The sequence below is a fragment of the Mirounga leonina genome, unplaced genomic scaffold (genome assembly GCF_011800145.1).
Source record: "Mirounga leonina isolate KUSES-001 unplaced genomic scaffold, KU_Mleo_1.0 Mir_176, whole genome shotgun sequence".
Taxonomy (NCBI): domain Eukaryota; kingdom Metazoa; phylum Chordata; class Mammalia; order Carnivora; family Phocidae; genus Mirounga; species Mirounga leonina.
The window spans coordinates 3,158,568-3,174,016 of NW_023270454.1; the positions used below are offsets into that span (position 1 = coordinate 3,158,568).

Below are 15,449 nucleotides of genomic sequence, written 5' to 3' on the forward strand. Positions count from 1 at the left end.
TGTGAGTTCTCATTCATTCTAACAAGATTCTAAGTTATTAGAAGGGCAAACAAAGGTCAAGCTGTACACCTTTCAGTTTATGAACTCTTTCTTCAGCACCACCATGTATCATAGCATCATATTTAAGCCATTGCACCTGCCCTGAGGGAACTAGGGAACAGGATACAGAATAGTAAATGCTAACTGTGCAGTGCAGGAAAGAGATCGACGGTGAGTCAGGACAGCTGGGGAAGGTTTCAACGAAGATTAGAATTGAGCTCCATCTTGAGGATCAGCAGGATACTGACACTGAGAAGGAAACGAGCGGCACTCCAGGGATGAAGGTGAGAAGCAAGAACAGTAGAAGCTTATATATCTTTCAAAAGTAGTGTGTTCACTGTCACAGAGCTTGAGTGGCCGACGGTCGTTTATCCGCTGACATTACCGTAAAAGGAAGCTATCTTGGAAGTTTAAGGGTCTGAAGTAGAGGCTGTCGGAGGAGCCGTGCAGTAATTCACCAGCGATCCTGGCGCCTCTGGCGCCCCTTAGCGGGACTCTACAGCCCCACCCTCGGAAACCTCCACAATTGAGGTGCATAAGCATTAGCCTCTCTATAATGCGCCGCCAAACTCTATGATCCTTGAGGGGGCGGGACGTTCACCTACCCACCGCGCACGCGCGAAGCCCCTCTTGCCGCACAAAGACTGCGGGAGGAGGTGTCGGCGCAAGCGCTTTGAGTCTCTCAGAAAATAGGGTCATCATCCCGCCTCCTGGCGCAGGGAGGGCGGAGAAAGGCATGCGCTTAGAAGGCGCGGGACTTATTTCACGCTGGGGGTGGCGATGACGTAATGAGAGAGGAGGAGGTGGTCAAGGAACGGAAGCCGGGAGGGAACTAGGGCGGAAGGGAACCAGGGCCGGGCTTGTGTTCGGAGCCTTGGCGGGGCAGGGGTTCCGATGTGGTCCCCGGAGCGGGAGGCCGAGGCCCCGGCCGGGGGAGACCCGGCGGGCCTACTGCCCCCCGAGTGGGAGGAGGATGAGGAACGCATGTCTTTCCTGTTCTCCGCCTTCAAAAGGAGTCGCGAGGTGAACAGCACCGACTGGGACAGCAAGATGGGCTTCTGGGCTCCGTTGGTGCTGAGCCACAGCCGCCGCCAGGGGGTGGTGCGCCTGCGTCTGCGGGACTTGCAGGAGGCCTTTCAGCGCAAGGGCAGTGTCCCCCTGGGGCTGGCCACCGTGCTGCAGGACCTACTACGGTGAGGGCGGGCCCGGGCCAGGGGGCGGGGGTGGCTCCCTGAGGGTACCGCGCCCAGCCCAGGGTCTGGACCGCAGGAGCGGATCTGTGTTTGTTCAGTACGCACAAGAGGACAAGAAGGAGGCTGGGTTAGGGGTGTGGAGGGAGAGGGAGACGGGGCATCGGGCAAATTGGGGGGCCAGGATTGTCCGATTAGATTAGATTCAGACGGTGGGAGGAGAAACCCGCCTGGCAGAGGTGACAATGACTTGTCTGGCTTGGAATCCCGTTGTGTAGTTATTTCGTGGGGGCTTCCCAATTTGAATTACCCTGGCACAGAAGGTCTGCGAGATGGGATTTATCGAACTAAGGAAGGTCAGGACTAAGAAGACGGCAGTCGTGGGGGAGAGGCCTGTGAGGATCTTGCCAGCAGCCCCCAGCGCAGGTCCTATGTCTGGCCTGTCTTGGCTTGTCCTTGCCACAGGCTGGTTGAAGCAGAGGACATGAAGCAGGTTGAGGGCTTTACTGGGTACCTTGGTGCTCTGAGAAGGTTCTGTAGGTGTTACTTGTGTGACAGCTGCAGGGTTTTGGAGATACCTGAGGCGGTAGCATGGATATCTATTTAATAGATGTACCGCACTTAATAGTATGCAGGTACTTTGCATACACCATTCATCTGACCTCCTCAGCAGTCCTGAGGGAGAGTTGATAGAATTATCCTCAGCAGACACAGGAGGGGACTGAGACTGAGATCAAGCAACTTACTCAAGGTAACACAGCTAGTAAGAGGTAATGCCAGGACTGGACCCCCTAGTCTCCTGATTCTAAAGCATTTGCAGATCACATTGTACATATGCTGAGAGGAGCCTAGCTAGCATAGTACGTCCTTCAGTGAATGCAAAAAGTCAACTTTGATGTGTTGCTTTGAGTTTGCTGCTCTTCCTGATTAAGAGGGCTCCCTTCTCCCCAGTACCTTTCCATTGGTTGACACTGATGGGACCAGCCATTTCTGAAAGTTACTGTTTCTGAGAAAGTGTACTGCACCAAGTTGAAGGCCAAATGGTCTGGGTTCAAATCCTGGCACTGCCACTTGCTAAATTACATGCCCCTCTTTAAGCTTCAGTTTGACCAACTATAAAATGATGATGATAATTGTCCTTAGGTTTATCATGAGGATTTGAAACATATTCTTTACATAGCCCTTAGCACAGTGATTGGTCCATGGTGGGCATTCAGTAAGCGTAGCTGCTTCTTACCAGTACCATAAAAGTGTTTATGTCCTATCTCCACCCTAGCTTAGGAATAGCAGAAAACCTTTTCTCTGACCATCTTTGTGTATTTCCTTAGGTCTTGCATTAACAGTGACCCATTATTGTTATTTTCATTTTATCATGTTGAGCTTCATTTGTAAAAGGAAGTCTCAAGGTAGGCTTTGCAGCCTTAGTGGAGAGCTTGCATTTTGGAGCCAAGTTATAGTTTAGATTTGGCCTCGCTCACCTCAGTCCTTCAATTTTCTCATTCACCACCAACAACGCCCATCTCACAGAATTGTCGTGAGGCTTTCAGCTGGAGCATAAACAGTGCTGCTCGTAGGAGCTGGCACAGAGTAGGTACCTAAGAAATGGTGTTAATGATGATGATGATGAAATTTGTCACTTGGGGGAAGGTGGGGACTGGAATGGGACACTGCATTAAGCCTACTATATGCCTTTCTCTTTCTTTGCCTGCAGTCGAGGGGAGCTGCAGCGGGAGTCAGACTTCATGGCCAGTGTAGACAGCAGCTGGATCTCCTGGGGGGTTGGAGTCTTCCTGCTGAAGCCCCTCAAGTGGACTCTTTCCAACATGCTAGGGGATAATAAAGTTCCTGCCGAGGAGGTGCTCGTAGCTGTGGAGCTGCTTAAGGTGGGTAGTCGGAAGGGCAAGGTCTGGCTCTCATCTGTGGTGATGACGGGGTCCTCCACGTTCCTGGGTGTATCCTTAGACAAAGAACGTCTTTTCTGCATGGTGACAGAGTTGATAACTGAGTTTATCTGACCTTTTGTAGCATTATTTAGTTGTTAGTTGGATTATACATTTCAAAGGTGATCCTCTGTCTTGGAATTGTCTATAACATACAGTTGATTACTTTTTGTAGTTGTAGATATTAGTGATAAGCTAAAGTTTAGAAAATTATTTGCCTTCTGTAGTTTACTGGTAAGAATTTCTCAGGATTTCTGAGGACCTTGTGACTTCAGCTTTGCCTTCTCTTAAATCAGCAGACCAGGTTCAGATTTCCTCCTCTGTGACTGTAACCCTCTCCCCTTCTAGCTCACTGATGGTCTTAGTTCCACTGAAGAGGCCACCAGGCCCTTGGTCCCTTCATGCTGTCCTGGTCGGTCAGCTTCCTCTTGGCCTGCCTTCCCTAGCCAGCCTAGAGCATGCACCCAGCTTCTTCGCAGCTCCCTCGGGCCACCCGAGACACCAGCACATCCACTGCCATAGACCAGTCCTATAGTCTGCCATCCCTGCTAGAGAAAATCACCCTGTCACCAAGACTGGGGTCCCTTTCATGGTGCCCAGTTCTAGGAGGGCCCTCAGAGCCATTCCTCAGCCCAGTTTCTTGTCCTTTCCCAGCTCCCTCACACATGCCTTCCATACACCACCTCCATGACTGCTGACATTTCATTGAGAAGGTAGAATCATCTAAGTCAAGCCTTTAGTTGTCTGTCCTTCTACATCCAGTTTAACATCTTCTTTCTGAGCCTTTATTTCTCCCCAGGATCGGAGGATGAGGAGTCTGTCTTCTTTTCCACATGGGCTCTTGAGTCTGTCTCTACCCTGCTGTCCCCTTGTCCCATCAGTCCCTCCTGATCTATATATTCCATCTCCCTCGCTTGGTGCTTTCCTTCCTCAGCCTCTAAATCCTCTCAGGTTTTTCCCATCACAGAATGACTCCTTTGTGGGACCTGGCCACTGTCTCGTTAGTGCTCTGCTTCTCTCCTTCTGGACCAAGCTTTGTTGTTACCACTGGCTGACCTTCCAGTGCTCTTTAACCCAGTGCACAGCTGTTTCAACCCCACCACTCCACCAAAACTGCTCTGTGTGTACCTGTTTACAAAATTGACTGAACACCAGGTAGCAGGAGTATACCATAGATGGTACTTATTTTTGAAACTCACAGACTAAGCCCAACCTCAGGACCTTTGCGTAGCCCCAGAGGCTTCCACACAGCTGGAGCCAGCTCAGCATCTTCATCCCTTATCCCAAAAGAAGCTCCAGTTTCTCTTCACCTTGACAGACCCCCCAACCCTCTCTACCTCAGATTGAGGTGGAGGTCTCCAAAATCTATCATCTCTCCCTGTCCCTCACGATTTGAGCAGCATGTGTCTGCTTCAAGGGAAGGGCTCTTTCCCCTCCCTCACCCACATGATTATCCTCCCACCCAGTGCCCTGACCTCCAGGACGTAGCCAAGGCCATGCAGAAACTACAGGATGGTTTGTGTGGTTCTGGGCCAAGCTCCATTCGTCTTTGCAGTCTTTTACTTCAGGTGTTTTCCAACCTGAAACAAAGGGAGGTAGACTCATTTATCCCCACAGATGTGGTTTTGGATTCATAGTCTTTTGAGAGCAAAGGCAGAGATGGGGGTGAAAGTGGAATTAATAACATAGATCTTGGGGCACCTGGGTGGCTCAGTCGGTTAAGCGGCTGCCTTCGGCTGAGGTCATGATCCCAGGGTCCAGGGATCGAGCCCCGCATCGGGCTCCCTGCTCAGCGGAGAGCCTGCTTCTCCCTCTCCCTCTGCCTGCCTCTCTGCCTACTTGTGCTCTCTCTCTCTCTGTGTCAAATAAATAAATAAAATCTTAACAAATAATAATAATAACATAGGTCTTCCAAGAACCAACAATAATTTTTAACTGCAGGGTAGTTTAATCTTATTTAAGTAGAAAAATAAATCTCTCTCTGCAGCAGCATGGTACTGTTCAATCTAGACCCAGTTTACATCACAAAACAGAGCGCTTAACACTCAAGCTCATTCCGTTACATCTGCTTTCAAATATATGGTGACTTCACTGTTTTCTCCTGGGATGGAACCTTGTTTCCCTGTGTGAGACTGAAGAGTCTTATCAGGATATTTTTATAAAATAAAGCCTACTTCTGAGGTAAATTGATTTTCCCAAGTCTAGACACACAAAGCCAGTAACTTTATTTTATTTGAAAAAATACAAAAAAAGTAAAAATTGCCCCTAAGTTTTGCTATTTAAAATAACTATACAAAGAAACGAACGTTTCCTTTCTGTTCATCCCATTTCCATCTCTTTGGGTGCGTTCCTTTCTGTTCGTGTGTGCGCACACATGCGTGCTCGGGTCTTCATGTATTTTCTCATGGACCTTGTCCCACATCGTTGTATGTTGCTTTCTGTTTTATTTTGTTGTTAGCATTTACTGCTTCCTGAAAATATTATTTGCTTGTTTACTGATTTACCAGAAAGGAGAAGTTCCATTGGCTCTGGGACTCTGGGAACAGCGCCTGCTACATAATAGAGAGTCAGTAAACATTTGTTGAATAAATACATGAATGTACACATACATACAAAAACATGCATGCACACACACTCCATTTTTTCCAGAAATAGAATCTTACTTTACTTATTGGTCTGCAACCTGCCTTTTTTTCTTTACACTTCAATATGTTATGAGCATTTTTCCAGGCCCCTACATAATATAGATCTACTTCATTCTTTCGGATGGCTGCATAATAGTCTATAGATACACCAGAATTTAAGCAATAGTTACCACAGAGTTGGATGTTTAAGTCATTCCAATTTCTCTATTACAAAAAAAAAAAAAATACTTCTTTGACAGCCTTGTGTATACATCTATGTACTTCTATTTTTATTTTTATGGAGTAGATTTCTAGAAATGCATATGTACAGAAATTGCCAAATTACTTTTCAGAAGTTTGTACTAATTCACACGTTCATTAAAGTGTTCAGTCTCCCCACATCCTTGCCAGCACTGGATAACATGAGTCTTTGAAATTTTGCCAATATGATGAACAAAAATGATGCTTCCTATTTGGGATTTGAGCAGCCTTTTCCCTGTCTGCTGTCCATTTACAAATCCCCTTCTCTGCATTGCCTGTTTATATCTTTTGCTTGTTTTTATATTGGAGTGTTTGTCCTTTAGAATTAGGAGTTTTTTTTAATGTATTAGGGGTAGATATATATATATATATTTAGTGTTAGGGATGTAAATATTGTTTTCTGGTCTCTTTTTTGCTTTTCATTTTTATTTATAATGTCTTTTACCATAGAGAAGTTTCCATGTTTCTATAGTCAGATCTCTAAAAATTTTCTTTTATGGCTACTGAATTTCTGGTCTTGCTTACAAAGGCATCCTCCACTTCAAGGATAATTAGATTTTTAAAATATTTTCTCATGGGCGCCTGGGTGGTTCAGTTGGTTAAGCATCCGACTCTTGATTTCGACTCAGGTTGTGATCTCAGAGTCATGAGATTAAGCCCTGTGTTGGGCTCTACGCTCTGCGGGGAGTCTGTTTAAGATTCTGTCTTTCTTTCTGCCCCTCCCCCCACTCCATCTTTCTCTCAAATAAATAAAATCTTTAAAAAAATGTTAAAAAATATTTTCTCAGGGCACTTGGGTGGCTCAGTCGGTTAAGCATCTGCCTTTGGCTCAGGTCATGATCTCAGGGTCCTGGGATCGAGCCCCACATCGGACTGCTGCTCAGCAGGGAGTCTGCTTCTCCCTCTGCCTCTGCCCTCCCCCCACCCCCCTGCTTGTGCTCTCTCTCTCTTTCTCTCTCTCAAAAATTAATAAATAAATAATCTTTTCTAAAAAAATATTGTCTCAATTTAAATTTCAGTAATTTGGCATGTGTTTTTGTATATCTGGTAAGGAAAAACGATTTTTTTCCAAACAGATAGCCAATTGTCTTAGCATCTTTTTTTTTTTTTTTAAAGATTTATTTTTCTCTTTGAGAGAGAGAGCCCACAACGAATGGTGGGAGGGACAGAGGGAAAGAAACTCATGCTGAGCGCAGAGCCTGACGCGGTACTCAATCTCAGGACCCTGAGATCATGACCTGAGCAGAAATCAAAAGTCAGACACTCAACCAACTGAGCCACCTGGGCGACCCAACCTTGTTTATTAATGTTGTTTACCATTCATCTGTTGGTGTGGACACCACACTGTTCTTACTACAGTAGTTTCATAGTAAGTAATATTATCTGACAAGGCAAATAAATCAAATGAAAACTTTAATCTCTATTGTATTAGACTCTTCTGTTGCCTTTGACACTGTTGACCACTCACCTCTTAAAATTTTCCATTTCTTTGATTTTAGGGTCATTACACCGTGGGTTCTCCTTGGCTCTCCCTAAGTGGTGCTCTGGGTCTCTTTTGTGAGTTCCTTCATCTCTTAAACATTGGTCTTCCTTCAGCTTATTACTTTGTTCTCTGAGTTTCCTTGGGTAACTCGTTTACACTTGGGATTTGAGTTACCTTCTATATGCTTGAGGACTTTCAGAGTTATATATCCTGTCCTGGTGTCTCCTTTGAGCTTCAGATTTTATATCCAGTTATCTGCTGTACGTATCTTTTTGGGTGTACCTGAGGCATCCCAAACAACATGCCCAAAATGGAATGTTTTGTCTTTCCTATAGAATATGCTTTTCCTTCTGTGTTTTTGCTGTTAATTAATAGCATCACATCCACCTAGCCACTCAAGCCAGACCCCAAGAGTCATCCTGGACTCCTCTTTCTCCTTCCACCCCATGCCCAGTTACTGGGGACTGCCTGTTTTATCTTCTGGATTTTTCTTGAACCCATCCCTTCCCTGTCCCTATCACCACTGCCCCGTTCAGTCCCTACTAGTCTCTTGCATAAATGGTCTCCCTGCCTCTAAGCCTAGCTCCTACAATCCATCCTTTCCCGCTTGTTAGCTAGATCTCTGTTAATCCAGCCTTGCCCTTTCCCTTCCATGACTACCCACCATCTGCAGGGAAAGGATAGCAAAGAAGATACTACAACTTGTATAAGAGAGAAGTGCTCCTGCTCTCTCTCTCCCCTTCCTGTCCACATCCGTAAACACCATATTGACTCATACTCTATGCCATTGCTCATGACCATCCCCCTTCCTGAGATACTCTTCCCACTTAATTTATCTAGGAACTTACTCAACCCTTCGGAATTCTGCTCAACAACCAATTGTCCCCCCCACAAGCAATCTCTGAACTCCTGGCTATTCCTTCCGCAGATTTTCACAGCACTCTGTGCATACCTCAGTAAGTATTTCTTATTTGCGGAAGACTGAGAGAGTAATTTCCATGTAGGAAGAACACAGTGGCATTATTTCTTGAAACTTATATTAGGCTCCTCACAAAAGCCCTATCCCACTTCATTGTCACATACTTCTCTCTTGAGACTCTTTGTAGACTCAGTAATGTTCTTGTTTGCATTATCGCCAGTTGGCATAAAAATGGAGAGACCAGCATTGGAAGGAAATTTGGATGTCATCTCCTCCACCTTCTTCAGTTTGTGAGAGGGATGCTGAGGACCGGTGAGACTGACTGGTCCGGGGCCACATAGGCAGAGCTGAAAACCAGGCCTCAACTCTCGGTCATGGCTGTGCCACCACCCCACCTTGGGCTCCTCCTCCTTCCCCTGGGCTGGGAGACCCAGAAACATAAAGTCCCACATGGACATGCAAGCACGGAGCTGGCTCCCGATACACATATCATCTACCTCCTTTCATCTGTATACACCAGACTTCCCTCTGAGGTTTAGAGAAGAAACCTAGAAAGTTCTAGAAAAAGTTCAAGTTTCTTTTTCCTTTTCCAAAGCTGCTACGTTAGGGGTGGCAGGGCCAGTGCTCCCTGCCCTTGTCTTGCATGATCCTGGTTTGGAAACATAGGGTCAGGGCGCACGGGGCTCCGTGGGCAGTGGCCAGGCGTGTAAGCACATTTGCCTCCCCTGCAGGAGAAGGCTGAGGAGGTGTATCGTCTGTATCAGAACTCCCCTCTCTCCTCCCATCCTGTGGTGGCCCTGTCAGAGCTGAGCACCCTCTGTGCGGGCTCCTGTCCAGACGAGAGGACCTTCTACTTGGTGTTGCTGCAGCTGCAGAAAGAGAAGAGAGTCACAGTTCTCGAGCAGAATGGGGAAAAGGTACGGAAGTCCAGCTGTTCATTCACTGGCTCCCCGATGGCTTATTAAGTGCATACTGACATGCCTGCGGGCATTCCTGCCTGGGGATTTCTCAGCATTTGTGGTAGGGGCCCCAGTAATTTGTCCCTGTCCCTCAGATTGTGAAGTTTGCCCGAGGGCCACATGCCAAGGTCTCTCCTGTCAACGACGTAGATGTTGGGGTATACCAGCTGATGCAGAGTGAACAGCTGCTCTCGCGCAAAGTGGAGTCCTTGTCCCAGGAAGCAGAGAGGTAACTACCCCTGAGCTGAGCACCCTCTAACCCCCACCCTGGCTGGCCCTCACAGCAGCAAAGCATTGGTGCCTGTGGGCTCCCTTCAAAAAAAAAAAAGGTGTTTTTTTTTTTAATCTTCCTAATTACAGAGTACTAACTGCTCAGTGCAGCAATCTTGCAAAAACAAGACTATCACAAAGGGAAAAAAAATGAATTTTAATTCTTCCCCCCAAGATTACATCTGTTAGCATTATGTTTATCCTCCTCCGTGCCAGTATCCTTTTAACCAGTGTTTGTCGAGCCAGGCCTTGTCTTAGGGAGTTAGGAATACCGTAGTGAACAAGGCAAGTTCTGCCTTCCAGGCTCTTTCTGAGGGATTCCTGCTCTTCCCCTTAGATGGTGAGGACATCCCTGCTAAAGGTACATGAACGCTTCTCCGAAACATAGGGTATATGGACATTGAATTAAAATGCCCACTCCTTACAGTGAGAGAGACCCAACATTGTGGGAAAGCCAGGGAATACGTCCAAGGCCACTGTTGGTGTTAAGAATTGATTCCTTCTCTCGTGGCTCCTGAAATGGGACTGTGTTGTTAAGGTGCCTTGTTGGCATGTTCTCCTTCCCTGGAGGCTGAAACAGCTTATCCTTGGCCGGTTTGCCTTTGTCGCGTGCATATGTTCAAGTTTATATCTCAGCTTGCTGCGGGAGTTTGCCAGTGGGCTCTTGGGCATCGTTTTTCTGGCCATTGGGTAGAATTGATTTGATTTTCAGATTTGAAAGTACCTTAATTAAGTGGGACTCTCGGGGACTATTCAGGACACTGCCGTCCTGCGCCACAGTCATCTTGATCTGTCCCCTGTGTTTGGTAGGTGTAAAGAAGAAGCCCGCCGGGCATGCCGAGCAGGAAAGAAGCAGCTGGTGAGTTTTCCCTCTTCCCCTCCAGTTGTGTACCTGTGCCTTGGGCTGGCAGTGGGTGGTGGTGCCCCAGCGGTTCAGAGGAGAGCTTGGGGCACGAGGGGAAACGTCTGCAGGTGGTCCGGGTACCACAACTTGCTTTACAAATGAGAGAAGAGGAGGAGGCCTGGGGTGGTCTTACCACTGAGAAAGCCTTGCTTCCTCTGGCCCTCTGGCCCACCTGACCAAGTCTCCATGCGCCCCTAGGCACTGAGGTCTCTCAAGGCCAAGCAACGGACAGAGAAGCGCATCGAGGCCCTGCATGCCAAGCTGGACACTGTTCAAGGCATCCTGGACCGGATCTATGCCTCGCAGACAGACCAGATGGTAGCCACCGCCCCTCTGCTCCAGTATCTGGGCCGTCTCACCGGCATACACTCCTCAGTCCCTGCACTGTGGCTATGCTGTTTGGAGGAGGCTTGGGTTTTTTTCAGGATCGGGTTGGGAGTTTGCTTCTCCTGTTGGGAAGTTTTGGCCTCGGTGAACATGGGATGAATCAAGTGCGGGTGGTTAAAAAAACCCCAGAGTTATCGTTCGGAGATGACACGATATTGGTATGTATTTTGCCCAGTGTTCTTCATTTGCACTGATAACTCTGCTTTCTTTTTAGGTTTTCAATGCTTATCAGGCCGGGGTAGGAGCACTAAAACTCTCCATGAAGGATGTCACAGTGGAGAAGGCAGAGAGCCTTGTGGATCAGATCCAAGAGGTACAGGAAGGGGCCAGGGAGGAAGAGCTACAGAAGGAAGTTACTAAGGGCAGGTGTGACTTTGCAGCGCTTCCTCTTTCCCCAAACTGGACTCTTTCCCTTGGGCACTTGAGGAAGATTGTCTTGATTCTCAGACAGGGCAGCATGACTTGGTAACCCTGAACATTGAGCCCGAAAGGCCAAGACTCCCAGAGGTGCCACTCCGCGTTCAGGACCTTGTGCTTTTCTCTTACAGCTGTGTGACACCCAGGATGAAGTTTCTCAGACTCTGGCTAGCGGGGTGACCAATGGCTTAGGTGAGTTGACAAGACAGTTCTTTTCATCCTTCCTTCCTAAGAGGCCTTCCCTTCCTTGTGCTGTGATGGGTTGGATCATAGATCTACTTCTCCTGGTGCAGGCAGGGCTCTCCTTTCTGGGGCTCACCCCCCTTGGTAGACTGTACCATTAACCTCTCTGGGCTGTAGCGACCTTGACTCACTAGACTTCCGACTGGAAGATCTTCCTTTAAGGGCAAGGGGAAGCAGGGTCAGTTCTGTGGTGTTAGCAGAATATATCCCCATGATGACCTAGCTCTGTGTGTGGGAAAAGAGTATTTGCTTGGAGATGCCCTCTGCCTCCCGACTCATATGATTTTTCTGACCTACAAGGAGGCCTGGACATCTTTTATAAAGCTGAGCTGAGTTATGCCGTCCTCCATCCTTGACTCATGAATGCATTTGCTCCCTGGACTTTATATGTCCTCATGCCATCTTTTCTTTCCAGATTTTGACAGTGAGGAACTGGAGAAGGAACTGGACATCCTTCTTCGGGATACCACCAAAGAACCTTTGGATCTGCCTGAAAACCCCCCTGAGACATTTTATACCAACAGTGTGCCTAACCCTAGGATCTCAGACGCTGAACTTGAAGCTGAACTTGAGAAACTGTCCTTATCAGAGGGAGGTATGGAGCTATACTCCCAGGGTTGCCGGTGGGCATGGGGCCCTCTGGTTGACAGTAGCCCACATAGGGTTGGTGAGTTCCAGCCCCAGTACTCAATTTGCCAGGGTACTAACCCCATGAGGGAGTTGCGGGCTCATTATTTATGTGAAGACTCGACCCCTTAAACACTGGGATGCTTTTCATCCTAAAGGTCTGCCTGCTGTGGAATTCAGTCATTTCTTCTCCTTACAGGTTTGGTCCCAAGCAGTAAATCTCCAAAAAGGCAATTGGAACCGACTCTCTAAAGCCATTCTAGGACCCTCAAGTGAAGGACCCTCGTGTAAAAGAGAGACCAGGCTTGTGTGTGTGTGTACATAGTTATTTAAATGAGAAACTCTCAGAATTTGTTGGGAAGAGGAGGAAGGAGAGCTACTCTGATTTATCTTGGATGCTACCACTCACCACAGGACAGATGTCATTTCTGGGAGCGTGCTCGCAAGGCGTGCTCCCAGCTGGTGTCATGGACCTGCCTTCTCATCTTTATAGTGCCACAATTTATACGGTTCCGTGTTTGACCTGTCGTCTCTCATAGCCTGCAGTTCTTGCCATTGGCTCAGTTAGGTTTGTCTTCACCCGCCAGCTTTGTTCCAGCCAATGAAGGTGAAAGAGTTGCAGCTTTGCCAAATCAAAACCATTCCCTTCTCCCCACCCCACTGCTTTTTCCCGAGGACTTTATTCTGTCTGTAAGGTCAAGTAAACAACTTGTTCCAGTCCTACTCTGTTTTCGTTGGTAACTCGAGGAAGGAGAATCAAACAGCTGCCATGTTATGGAGGAACGTACAGTGTGAAAGGTTGTTCTGTGGGGTCACTGGCCAGATTCTCCAGGTGTTCAGAAAAAGAGGTCACCCCTGAGTGTCAGAGTCACAACAGCTGGTCAGAGGGCTTGTGTAGTTGGTGGACGCTGCTGCCTCTTCCATCTTACGCAGAAGATCTGCGGACTGGAGAGTTATTCTGAGTCTTCTGAACTTGAGGGGGAGAAGCCCAGGTGACTGTAGGGCCCCGGGAGTCCAAACTCCAGATTTTTGTTAACAAGGCACAATATTTGCCTTGCCCCCATCATGGAATAACTTAACATATAACTTAAATATGTGTATCAGAACAAGCCACACAACCACAGACCTCCCCTTCTTGAGCCTGGCACACAACAACAGGTTCTTGGTTTGAACTTCAGAAGCATTTCACTTTGTAGCCCATTGCTCAGGGCAGGGGATCTGAGCCAGGATGTGCAATAGAAGCAGAAGATTGTGGCCTTCCGCCATGTCTGCCGTGTGCTTCCCCCGTCCCGCACCACACCTGGCCTGCCTCCTGACGCCCTGTCCGTCGCCTGGGGAGGATGGTACGCGGGGGGGCAGGCAGAGGGCAGACAGGAGGGTCTGAATGTTCTGGCAACAGGGAGAAGAAAGGAGGACAGCCCACTGCCACTCTGCTGCCACAGTACAAGTCTTTCTGCCTGGAGCCCTTTGCCCTGTCCCTCCTCGAAGTGCTGCAGAGCCAAGGGAAAGAATTTGCTCCAGGCCAGGAGCACGAATTACTGTTCAATTTCTCTCCTACTTGACCTCGGTAAACTGAAATGTTGGGGGTGAAGAGAAACAATCACTATTTTTTCTTTTTTATCTGGTAAATAATTAAAAGAAAAAATCCGAGTGCCTGTCCTTGTCTCTTCTTAGGTTATACAGAGTTTCTTGCGCCCTCATGCCAACCCACTCGCGCCGGCGGCACAGACACACTCCAGGTCTTTGGCTGATGGCCGCGGGAGGACGAAGGAGTTGCAGAGTGTGAGTGCCGAGCTGGGCGCTGCCAACCACTCGCTCTCACACCGACGCCCTTCCTGTTCCGGGCGAGGAGGCGTTCTTTGAAGGGCCTGGGTTCGAGGAGGGTGCCGTCATCTTGTTGATTATTTCCCATGGCCTGTTCTCTCTCAATCCCTCTGCCTATGTGACCGTACCATAGTTTAGTCCGGCTCAGTGCTGGCTCGGTGTTCACTCAGCGCCTGCTACGTGCCCGGTGTTTGCAATGGCGGGCGGGGAGGCTGGGTACAGAGCTCGGAACAGGCTGGAAGGTCTGCCGTAGCACTGGGTTTGCAGCTCTAGGGGAGTCAACGAGCCCAGAGCAGAAACAGCTTGGACACTGAACCCCGTGAAACAGGCCAAGTGCTCTGAGGAAGGCGTGTCATAGGGGTCAAACCGAATGACCTGAACTTTGTGCATCTCTTCTTACCTGGTCTCATGTTACTTTTTATTTCTCACTGGTTGGAGCTGCTGAGGAGTCCTCGTTGAAATGTTTTAGCCTGGTCCCTTGCTGTGCTGGAAGAAACGAGAGAATGTTGAGTCTGGGTAGGCTCAGAGAGAACAAGGAGCCGTTGGCTAGTGCTGGGTGCATTTCTGCACGTGATCTCCATGGGGGCCTGAGTCCTGTGTCAGGATTCTCTCCTCTTGAAGGAATGGGCTTGGTTTATTAAGGGAACTGGTGAATTTTCTTAATGTGTGGAGCTATATCGGGCCCAGATGAATCAGGCTCGCATACTGCCCTGTTAAAAGTGGGAGTACCCTTCAGGGTACAGATAAAGAGCTAAGGAAGTTCCCAGGATAAATACCTGAAGGTGGAGGGCTTCACTGAAGAGATGACATCCCAAGCTTTCATTTCCCTTGAGTATTTTCTTGGGTGTTCAAAGTCTTGTAAAGCAGTCTAAGTGTTAAAATGTCTATCCATCATTCTGCTAGGAACAAGTAGGGAAAGAAAATACGAATCAGAGAGTGACTGGTCCTGAGCGCAGGAAACCTAGCTCCCGTTCTTGCCTCAGCCACTAATGAGTTGTATGGCTCTGGGCCCGCAGGCCTCTCATTTCTCATCTGCAAAGTGAAGCAGACAGACAAGAGGACTCCTGAGATTCTGACTGTCTTAGTCTCCCTGCATGTGGTCTGCCTCTCCTTACTCCTGAACACCCGGCTGCCTTGTGACGAGCCTGGAAACGTGGCTGGAGAGTCCGCAATCACTGCCTGCCAGGGGACAGTGTGTCAGTGTGCAGAGAGCAGATGTGGGAAGAGGGGACACACTACCCATTTGGGGAGGTGGAAGGAAGGGGGGCAAGCACCCGGGAGCTGGGTAGGCTCTCCAATCAGACACCTATTGTCAGAGGGATGACTCATCACTGCCTGAAGGGCTGAGAGTCCAAGGCTGAG

At 48.3% G+C, this 15,449-nt stretch overlaps 1 protein-coding gene across 2 annotated transcripts; it reads left to right on the plus strand.

Annotated features, from left to right (window-relative positions):
* The first annotated feature begins 845 nt into the window (after positions 1–845).
* On the plus strand, positions 846–13,094 carry CHMP7 (charged multivesicular body protein 7). 2 transcript variants are annotated; one of them, XM_035022562.1, is made up of 10 exons: positions 849–1,232; positions 2,941–3,112; positions 9,188–9,373; positions 9,511–9,644; positions 10,496–10,544; positions 10,788–10,907; positions 11,191–11,289; positions 11,525–11,585; positions 12,052–12,231; positions 12,463–13,094. In XM_035022562.1, exons 1-10 carry the CDS (start codon positions 934–936, stop codon positions 12,513–12,515), a joined length of 1,353 nt encoding a protein of 450 aa, XP_034878453.1. In that variant the 5' UTR covers positions 849–933; the 3' UTR covers positions 12,516–13,094. The 2 variants fall into 2 exon arrangements, with proteins under 2 accessions (XP_034878454.1, XP_034878453.1); XM_035022563.1 differs by lacking the exon at positions 11,525–11,585 and having other exon boundaries at positions 846–1,232.
* Positions 13,095–15,449: the final 2,355 nt, after the last annotated feature.